The sequence below is a fragment of the Schistocerca americana genome, chromosome 10 (genome assembly GCF_021461395.2).
Source record: "Schistocerca americana isolate TAMUIC-IGC-003095 chromosome 10, iqSchAmer2.1, whole genome shotgun sequence".
NCBI classification, from domain to species: domain Eukaryota; kingdom Metazoa; phylum Arthropoda; class Insecta; order Orthoptera; family Acrididae; genus Schistocerca; species Schistocerca americana.
Window position 1 is genome coordinate 145,539,391 of NC_060128.1, and position 11,033 is coordinate 145,550,423.

General features: G+C 41.6%; 1 protein-coding gene across 1 annotated transcript; it reads right to left on the bottom strand.

Annotated features, from left to right (window-relative positions):
* Positions 1-207: 207 nt before the first annotated feature.
* LOC124552311 lies at positions 208-10,497 on the bottom strand. The gene is made up of 2 exons (XM_047126585.1): positions 10,036-10,497; positions 208-231 (listed from the first exon to the last, which is right to left on the bottom strand). The coding sequence occupies exons 1-2, from the start codon at positions 10,495-10,497 to the stop codon at positions 208-210; spliced, it is 486 nt and encodes a 161-aa protein (XP_046982541.1).
* Between the last annotated feature and the right edge of the window lie 536 nt (positions 10,498-11,033).

Consider the following 11,033-nt stretch of genomic DNA (forward strand, 5'->3'; position numbering starts at 1 on the left):
CAGAAGAACATGTTGGAAATGTTCAGATTTCTCTACTCAGCACTCCATTTTCTAGTGTGCACAACTCCACTATCTTAAAACGACAAAATGACAATATGTAAAATCAAATAGCAGCAGTGAACTACAAATGAGAGGTAATGATCAATAAATAAACCCATAGCAACCGGAAATACCAACATTAAAAAAAAAATGCTTCGCACTTATACGTCATCCTAACTGTTGCACACAGACCTGAAAATAAGAGACACACATACCTTAATTTACCATACATAATTTTGTTGGCAATAAACGCTACACAGACACCACAACTATGGAACATGTACTAACGAAACAAAACCAAAATTTCACTCATGGCGATACCACCTCTACACCAGGCTGCAAATCTTTGAACTTACCTTCATATTTTTGTAAAGCTCTCGGCATCTGCTTGGATTTCTGATGTCTTCATTTAGTCCTCTAAATGCACATTTCTCAGAATATATGACAAATAACATCTTTGTGTAAATTCTTTTTTGCATTTAGTAAGTCAGTAGTTTAGTTGCTACTGACTTTTAGGTCTTCTGCAAAAGATGTTAAATAGGTGATTAATGGAAAGCTTGGAAAAACCATTTTATTATTATTATTATTATTATTTATTATTACTACTACTACATGCAACATTTGCCATCCCTAACATTTGCTCATTATTTGTAGCTTGAGATTAAATTATTACTGTCATTACTCATTATATTATTTTGATTGTATGTTCCATTATTATCTATTTGGTGCAATGACATGTTCCTTAATCACGAGACAATGTTATATTGATCCTAGGAAAGAAAATTAACATAAGCACAGTTTTAGTTAGGATGACACTTTCTTTTATATTTAGATTCATCATGCTGTAATAATGACGGACTCAACCACATGCCTTTCCTCTTCCTTTGTGTGACCACAGTGTCTGAAGTTACTTTTTTTTTTATCTGTCTTTACAACTACTGAAATCTAAATTACTCTGTCATGTTTATTTTATTTTATTTATTTAAAACATTGGTAGTGGACTGCAGATGAGGCTTTCAGATGTAAGGAGAAATAAAACCAAAACAGAACCGCTGATCAAATTTTAAATAAATAAAGCAAACTGCATATGGGAGATACACATATTTAGTGGTTGCAAAGATGAATGTTTAAATACTTTAATAACAAATATTCTTTACTCTATGTATACATAAAATATTAATTTGAACATACGTGCATTGATGGATAGGTGTATAGTGTGGCCAAATGTCAAAAGTAAAATACAGATGTGCGTTACTGAATTAAATGGCTGTTTTTGAACACAGACTTCACAGTTAATTACAGAATTTGTTGCAGCCAAAATAACAAATGTTTTATGCTCATTCTCACTCAATTTTTTCGAAACCATTATTAACAAAGTGCACACATCCATTTTGTGAATGTTTCAGTTAGTTGTTTCAGTTAGTCTAGGCACCTCACTAAAATAGGAACCACATGGGGCAAAATGATATGGTCAAACTTGAGCATGTGTGGATACCAGTTCTGGGAGATTCCTTTTATTAACATTACAGGTTTCTAATAGTACAGGATACAGCAAGCCCTCAGTTTATTGTACATCTAGATTCCAGTCACTGTGTGGCCATCTTCAGAGCTCAAAGACATATAAAGAACTGGTTACAATAAGGTAACATGTATGCCTTATTTAACATATAGTTGTATAAGCATTAAATGTGAGCCACTCATAAAACACAGTAAAAGTAGTTCACACCTTAAAACCACCCATATATGCAAGTAGTCCCAACTGGACTATTCATTTCACATGTTGAGTTCACAATGAGGGCTTTGTTTACACAGCACAGGTAGGTTCAGTGTACATCATATCAATCTACAGCTTTGCTGCACCAAGAATAAGTACAGGTGTGGATTAGGGGAATTCTTAGGTTCGTTTGAGCAGTTGCCAGCGGGCTCGTGTGCATGCACAGAGCTGAATTCGTGTATGAGTAGTGCCTTCTCCCGCTTCTGGCTACTTGAAGCATGGCTGTTTGCTGTGTGAGGAGTAGCAGCAAGTAGCCAGAAGCTACCCAGAAAAATTTTTCTGGCGCGCCCAAGCTGCCAGATTCGCACATACGCAGAGCAAGCTGAGTTATAGTGGGGGTCATTCTCCACATGACCTGTGTACATGTTTTGGGAAATTGCTAGTGTCTCTTCGTTTACAGCTCCCACGTCAAATGAAAACAAAACAGATTTCTGTGGCCTGGAGCCATCAAGTGAATTAACATACATTCTCATAATAATGAAAGACTAAAATAAGCTAGTAGTTCCAATTTTCTGATTTTATATTATTTCCACGTTATTATCAATCAACTATTAATGTCTTAATGAAGCTATTTCTGTCAGTTTTGTAGAGAAATTTTCTTCTATTAATTTTTTCGGCGGAGGCAGTTAGTTTATTTGAAACAAAGTGTTTCATTCCGCACTATTGGCTACTTTCAACTTCGTTCAATTTCAAGGGCAAATTTTACTTCCTAGGACAAAAAACATTATACCATAATAAAGAACCAAACATGAGAATACAGTACTGGACCTCCAACAAAATTGGTATCCCGAAAACCACATACAAAAGCTGAATATCAGGTACTTCAGAGTGCACCTGGACATAGAAATGTGCAATTAGAGCAGAATGAAGCATTTTACTATGATTTATGAAATTCCGATGCTCCTGGAGTAGTCTCTGATGTCCTGTTTCTCTTTTGACACTGTAAGATCTCTTAATGCTATATACATACGAACATACGTAAACATTGACTTGAAGCTGACTAAGCAAGCAAATTAGAGAAGAATAAAAACTATCAGTTGTACAATTTCTTTGACTCCCATACAACCTTGTTAATTCTTAACACATTTTGAAAGAGTCACGAAATTTATTGTCACTTATTCTGGTGTAAGCTACACAAGGAACACTCTCTCTCTCTCTCTCTCTCTCTCTCTCTCTCTCTCTCTCTCTCTCTCTCTCCCTCCCCTTTTAATTTGTACTCCTTCTTACTAGCTTTTTTCAGTGCTGTGTAGATGTAAATGTGATGGCAAATTGCAAATGCTACATAACAATACTGCAGAGTACGAATTAAAAAAGAAATCTGTCAAAGCCACCACATAGCAAAATGTTATGGTACTTTGAGCTGTGGAGTTTATATTATGCCATGAACTGCTTCCTTATTTGGATCCTTAATCTGGGTGGGATATGATAAAACATGCAGCTTTACTGTATGGTTAAATGATGATGGCGTCCTCTTGGGTAAAATATTCCGGAGGTAAAATAGTCCCCCATTCGGATCTCCGGGCGGGGACTACTCAGGAGGATGTCGTTATCAGGAGAAAGAAAACTGGCGTTCTACAGATCGGAGCGTGGAATGTCAGATCCCTTAATCAGGCAGGTAGATTAGAAAATTTAAAAAGGGAAATGGATAGGTTAAAGTTAGATATAGTGGGAATTAGTGAAGTTCGGTGGCAGGAGGTACAAGACTTCTGGTCAGGCGAATACAGGATCATAAATACAAAATCAAATAGGGGTAATGCAGGAGTAGGTTTAATAATGAATAGGAAAATAGGAATGTGGGTAAGCTACTACAAACAGCATAGTGAACACCTTATTGTGGCCAAGATAGACACGAAGCCCACGCCTACTACAGTAGTGCAAGTTTATATGCCAACTAGCTCTGCAGATGACGAAGAAATTGATGAAATGTATGATGAGATAAAAGAAATTATTCAGGTAGTGAAGGGAGACGAAAATTTAACAGTCATGGGTGACTGGAATTCGATAGTGGGAAAAGGAAGAGAAGGAAACATAGAAGGTGAATATGGATTGGGCATAAGAAGTGAAAGAGGAAGCCACCTGATAGAATTTTGCACAGAGCATAACTTATATCACAGCTAACACTTGGTTCAAGAATCATAAAAGAAGGTTGCATACATGGAAGAAGCCTGGAGATACTGAAAGGTTTCAGATAGATTATATAATGGTAAGACAGAGATTTAGGAACCAGGTTTTAAATTGTAAGACATTTCCAGGGGCAGATATGGACTCTGACCACAATCTATTGGTTATGAACTGTAGATTAAAACTGAAGAAACTGCAAAAAGGTGGGAATTTAAGGAGATGAGACCTGGATAAACTGACTAAACCAGAGGTTGTACAGAGTTTCAGGGAAAGCATAAGGGAACAATTGACAAGAATGGGGGAGAGAAATACAGTAAAAGAAGAATGGGTAGCTTTGAGGGATGAAGCAGTGAAGGCAGCAGAGGATCAAGTAGGTAAAAAGACGAGGGCTAGTAGAAATCCTTGGGTAACAGAAGAAATATTGAATTTAATTGATCAAAGGAGAAAATATAAAAATGCAGTAAATGAAGCAGGCATAAAGGAATACAAACTTCTCAAAAATGAGATTGACAGGAAGTGCAAAATGGCTAAGCAGGAGTGGCTAGAGGACAAATGTAAGGATGTCGAGGCTTATCTCACTAAGGCTAAGATAGATACTGCCTACAGGAAAATTAAAGAGACCTTTGGAGAAAAGAGAACCACTTGTATGAATATAAAGAGCTCAGATGGAAACCCAGTTCTAAGCAAAGAAGGGAAAGCAGAAAGGTGGAAGGAGTATATAGAGGGTCTATACAAGGACGATGTACTTGAGGGCAATATTATGGAAATGGATGAGGATGTAGATGAAGATTAAATGGGAGATACGATACTGTGTGAAGAGTTTGACAGAGCACTGAAAGACCTGAGTTGAAACAAGGTCCCAGGAGTAGATAACATTCCGTTAGAACTACTGACAGCCTTGGGAGAGCCAGTCCTGACAAAACTCTACCATCTGGTGAGCAAAATGTATGAGACAGGCAAAATACCCTCAGACTTCAAGAAGAATATAATAATTCCAATCCAAAAGAAAGCAGGTGTTGACAGATGTGAAAATTACTGAACTATCAGTTTAATAAGTCACGGCTGCAAAATACTAACGCAAATCCTTTACAGACGAATGGAAAAACTGGTAGAAGCCGACCTCGGGGAAGATCAGTTCGGATTGCATAGAAATATTGGAACACATGAGGCAATACTGACCCTACGGCTTATCTTAGAAGCTAGAGTAAGAAAAGGCAAACCTACGTTTCTAGCATTTGTACACTTAGAGAAAGCTTTTGAAAATGTTGACTGGAATACTCTCCTTCAGATTCTGAAGGTGGCAGGAGTAAACTACAGGGAACGAAAGGCTATTTACAAATTGTACAGAAACCAGATGGCAGTTATAAGAGTCGAGGGACATGAAAGGGAAGCAGTGGTTGGGAAGGGAGTGAGACAGGGTTGTAGCCTCTCCCCAATGTTATTCAATTTGTGTATTGTGCAAGCAGTAAAGTAAACAAAAGAAAAATTCGGAGTAGGCATTAAAATCCATGGAGAAGAAATAAAAACTTTAAGGTTCGCCATTGACATTGTAATTCTGTCAGAGACAGCAAAGGACTTGGATGAGCAGTTGAACGGAATGGACAGTGTCTTGAAAGGAGGATATAAGATGAACATCAACAAAAGCAAAATGAGGATAACAGAATGTAGTCGAATTAAGTCAGGTAATGCTGAGGGAATTAGATAAGGAAATGACACACTTAAAGTAGTAAAGGAGCTTTGCTATTTGGGGAGCAAAATATCTGATGATGGTCTAAGTAGAGAGGATATAAAATGTAGACTGGCAACGACAAGGAAAGTGTTTCTGAAGAAGAGGAATTCGTTAACATCAAGAATAGATTTAAGAGTCAGGAAGTCATTTCTGAAAGTATTTGTATGGAGTGTAGCCATGTATGGAAGTGAAATGTGGACGATAAATAGTTTGGACAAGAAGAGAATAGAAGCTTTCGAAACGTGGTGCTACAGAAGAATGCTGAAGATTAGATGGGTAGATCAGATAACTAATGAGGAGGTATTGTATAGAATTGGGGAGAAGAGGAGTTTGTGGCACAACTTGACAAGAAGAATGGATCGTTTGGTAGGACATGTTCTGTGGCATCAAGGGATCACCAATTTAGTACTGGAGGGCAGTGTGGAGGGTAAAAATCGTAGAGGGAGACCAAGAGATGAATACACGAAGCAGATTCAGAAGGATGTAGGTTGCAGTAGGTACTGGGAGATGAAGCAGCTTGCACAGTATAGAGTAGCATGGAGAGCTGCATCAAACCAGTCTCAGGACTGAAGACAACAACAACATGATAAAGCAACTACTGTAAGTACAACTCTGTGCGTCCTCTGAACAACGTGCCACAGGGCTGCACATGGTCACGTAATGCCCCACCACGCACGAAATTCCACACAGAAACGCGACAAAAAGTGTATGAGCAGAGCAAGCACCAAGCATGGGCTGACTATGTCATCGTAGCTGCGCATGCGCAGCAAAGCTGGCAACTGCTCAAACTAACCTCTTGCAAATTTCACGCAGCTAGTAGTAGTTTAAAGACCAATTGTCACATCAGACAGCAGATGTGGGCAATGTCGATATTTAGCAAACAATTCTGCGAGGTAGGATTACAATACCGCTCGCAGACAAGAAAGCGTGGCCCGAGAGGCACGGTCTACAAGTTTGAAGTAATCCGAACAGCATAGGGCACTGACATGCTGTGAAGAACCATACGTCCCAGTTACAACAGCACTTGTGTGTCGGGGCCGAGGCAGGCTGAGTAAAGCTGACATTGCAATTATTAAAGAGCAGTCCACTTGTTCCCTCCAGAGGGACAACATAAAGAATAGGGAAAACATGTATAAATACGTGACATAATCCTGGAGGCTCAAATCAGGTAATCATGTGCAGTGTTACGTGGCTTTAAGCTTAATTACAGACTTACTATTTTATCAGTTGATTTGTTTTCACCACGTAACGCTCGCCGTTTACGTCCTCCTTCGTTGCTGAGCGATGTATCACTTTTCGTTCTGACGCTGCAACTCTTCCTTTCCTAGATCTTTACTACTTTTTATCTATATAAATGATGAACTATTGGTTTTGCCATTTAACAACTTTTTAATAACTGTGGAAGTATTACAGGCATCGGGTCCCACCTAATGTGTCACCTGCCTATATGTTTTACACGAACCTTTCAAGACTCGATCGATCTGTTTACAAAGAGAAAGCAGAATATCTCTTCCTTTGACGTTGCCCAACAACGACCTAGGAAGCTCGATGCCCTCGCGGCCCAGGCTCTTCCATGGCTCGCAGTAGTTTGCAGCATTCGTTTTATTCCTTGCCCATTTGCCGCTACGTCGAACTTTCATGGTGATCGTTGGGCAACGTCTTCCACGTTATCTGCAACATAAATAAACTTTCTTCCCACAGTATTTCTGAAAACCCAAAAACAAACTTAAAGAACATAATAATAATAATAGTAACTGTTCTTACAATTATTCGTATAAGTCTTGGTCGATTTAATGAGGGGTGGGACAGGCCTAAGCCTTGTTACACCACACATGTGGCCATTCTGTCCGCGTCTAGAACCAGAGAGAATGATGATTGTTTAAGTTGCAGGCCAACCACGACGACATCTTGTGATAGATACTGGCAGCCAATCTGCCTGCTGAAAGTAACACAACCTCCACTGTAAGGACGTGCCACAGCTGTGGCAGGGCGGGCCGCACCTGGCAGCTGAACCGACATCAGGAGCGAGAGAGCTCTAACCTCCGCTCTGTGGGAGACATCGTCTGGCGGACAGCAAGCTGCCATCTGCAGGAACAGAGCCTGGATGCCATCTCGTGACCTCCCAGGTGTAGAGCTGACTGCAATCACTGACCGAGCTGCCCTGTGCAGACGGCCCGAGCTGCTAAGGGTAACTACAACGACAGTGGATAGCTGTTTCCCTTCGGCGCTCTACGTGGGGTCCGCGAGTTCCACTCGAGGGTGCGGTCAACAGTGTCCCAGGCTACCGGTGCAGCCAACACATGTGGCAGCCACTTAGCCGTGACACAAGTAGGTGCGCTACGTCTGGAGGGCTAGGCGAACTGGCACCGACACAGCAGATTCCAGCATTAGCGCTGGCACTGCCCCACGCATGCACGCAGTGTGGCACCATCACTGGCATCGCCAGAAGGCCAGCTGTGTACCTTCGATGCAATAAAATTAATGACACCCTCGTTCTTTTTCAGCACAGTCCAACGTGAGCCACCCCTCTCCCCTGAGCTCGGAAAGGTTGTAACAATTTGGTGTCAGGAAGTGGTCGCTTTGCTTTCCGACACAAAACATTGTGTCAGAAAGTGTTCGTTCACATCCGACACTATATTTTGGTGAGCGAGTTGAGTCAAAGTTCTATTTATATTATTTTTGATGTTTGCTTTCACTGTCAGAGTTAGTTGTGTGACCTCGATTACACACTGTTTAGAGTTAATTTTGTGAAGCCACAGGACCCCACTGACTTGTCTTTGTTTAGAGGTAATGGTGGACGTGATAATTTAGAGCCAGTGAGGTGTCCATTTTGCAGTTTGTCTGGGCACAAGCTACTGTGTACAAGAGCTGTAGCAGCTGTTTGTTCTGTATGTTGGTGTACTAATCATGTGTCACGTAGTTGTACTGAGTGTATATGGGCGATGATTTGCTGGAGGATTTAAGAGGGTAAGTCCAATGAAAACATTAAATTTGTAACAACAAATTTAAATTTTGCGCCGTTATCTCGTAAGTTGGTAAGCATGCTACAAACAGCATGCATAGTGCAGATGCACACGTACCGTCGCAATATAAAGATGGCCGCCCCACTTGTGACTTGCACCAGGGAAGAACAGCGTTCTGTTATTCGGTTTTTGCATAGTGAAGGTGTGAAACCTATTGAAATTCACCAACGAATGAAGTTTCAGTATAGTGAGGCATGTTTGTCACAGCAGCGTGTATACGAATGGAGTAGGAAGTGCGCAAATGGTGTGACTTCAGTGGAAGATGCTCCTCGTCCAGGTCAGGCAAAACGAGTTGTGACTCCACAGAACACTGCAGCAGTTGAAGCCATAGTGAAGGAAAACCGCCAAGTAACACTGAATGACATTGCAGCATGTTTACAGGTTAGTCATGGGTCAGCACACCACATTCTGCATGATGTGCTCCAGTTTCACAAAGTGTCTGCAACATGGGTGCCACAGCAACTGATTCCTGAAATGAAAGAACAACGTGTTGATGTTTGTGAAGAATTTCTTCGGCGCTTTGAGCGAGAAGGTGATGGCTTCCTTGCAAGAATCGTTACTGGGGACAAAACCTGGGTTCACTTCCACCAAACGGAAACGAAGAGAGCGAGCGAGGAATGGCGCCATTCCTCATCGCCAAAACCAAAGAATGTAAGCGTAGGCTTCTGCGGCCGTTGTCTTCTTCAATAAAATTCTTCAGGATATCAGACCGCATCGTCATAATTTAAAATGCGCCAACGTTTCGGCCAGTGTTGCAGCTAGCCTTCATCAGGGCCTTACGTTAACTGCTAAATGAACACACTTGGTTCCTTAAATAGCTGCACGAGAAAACCGTGTCGTTCTTGATTGGCTGTAAAAGGAGGAGGCGATAGGGGTGAGCTCATAGCTACACCGTCAGTTTGTTCATAAAATTGAGCTCTCCACTTGAAATAAGTGGTCGTCAGACAGTGGCGCACAAGCTCACATATATCAGGTGCCACGCGTTCTTCTAGGATGTTCACAGTATCTGACACTGGGACATTCGTGAATAGGAATTTGACGTCGAAACTAACCATCAGATCTTGGTCCGTAACACGCATTTCCTTTAAGAGAGACACGAAGTGAGTGGAATCCTTAACGTAGGACTCGGTTTGATGCACTAGGTGTCTGAGCCTAGGTGCCAGTTCTTTCGCTAGGTAGTAGGTCGGCGAATTTATACTGTTTACTATGGGCCTTAAGGGGAAGTCGGTTTTGTGTACCTTCGGTACACCATATATCCTTGGTGCCTGTGTCACTTGCGGGATAAATCTTCTGGCCTTGTCGAAGTTGATTCTAAAGAGCTTGAGCAGTGCCTGCGTCGTTTTGATTACCTTGGCCATCGGATCTCCCTGAAGTTTCTTGTAGATAGGTTCTGCGAGAATATCTTCCATTCGTTTGTTGTAATCAGTTGTGTCCAAGACTACAGTGGCGTTGCCCTTATCTGCCTGTACCACTACTAAGTGGGGGTTGTCCCTGAGTTCCTTGATGGCACGGTATTCCTCAGCGTTGATGTTTTGCTTCGGTGGCTTTGCTTTATTCAGAACTCTGACCGTTTCCTGCCGGATCTTCTCCGCCTCGGCCTGTGGCAGATGACGTACCGAAGCCTCTACGGATTCTATGATATCTTCTTTTGGAACTCGCTTAGGTGCGACTGCGAAATTCATCCCCTTGGCCAGAATTGCTGTGGTTGCTTCGCTCAAGGTGTGGCTGGAGAGGTTGACCACTGTCCGTCGCCTGTCCAGCGTCAATGTTTCGTCCGTGGCTTTCTGTTGTAGTTTGTCATACTTTCTCATCTGGCAGTTAGTAATACTATTGCTGGTCCTTGATGCTTGCTGAAAGGTTAACCTGTCGACTTTATCCCAGTCTTCCATCTGAAGTTTTCCGGCCAGAAATAGCTGCAGATCACACAAATTCCTGTTGTGAGCATCGAGACTTATGCGGATGTGGCGGATGTCCCAGTGTCAGATACTGTGAACATCCTAGAAGAACGCGTGGCACCTGATATATGTTGTAAGTAGGCTGTTTATGTTTTCTCTATGTAAGTAGGCTGTTTAGGTTTTTTATTGGTAACGCCAACTCTGTATGAAAATCACTGGCTGTGCTGTGTGCAGTCTGTGGCTGCTTTGCATTGTTGTAATACTCGCCATTGTAGTGTTAGGCAGCTGGCTGTGAACAGCGCGTAGCATTGCGCAGTTGGAGGTGAGCCGCCAGCAGTGGTGGATGTGGGGAGAGAGATGGCGGAGTTTTGAAATTTGTCATGAACTGCTATATTTATATATGATGATATCAAGGTAAATACATTGTTTGTTCTCTATCAATATCTTTCATT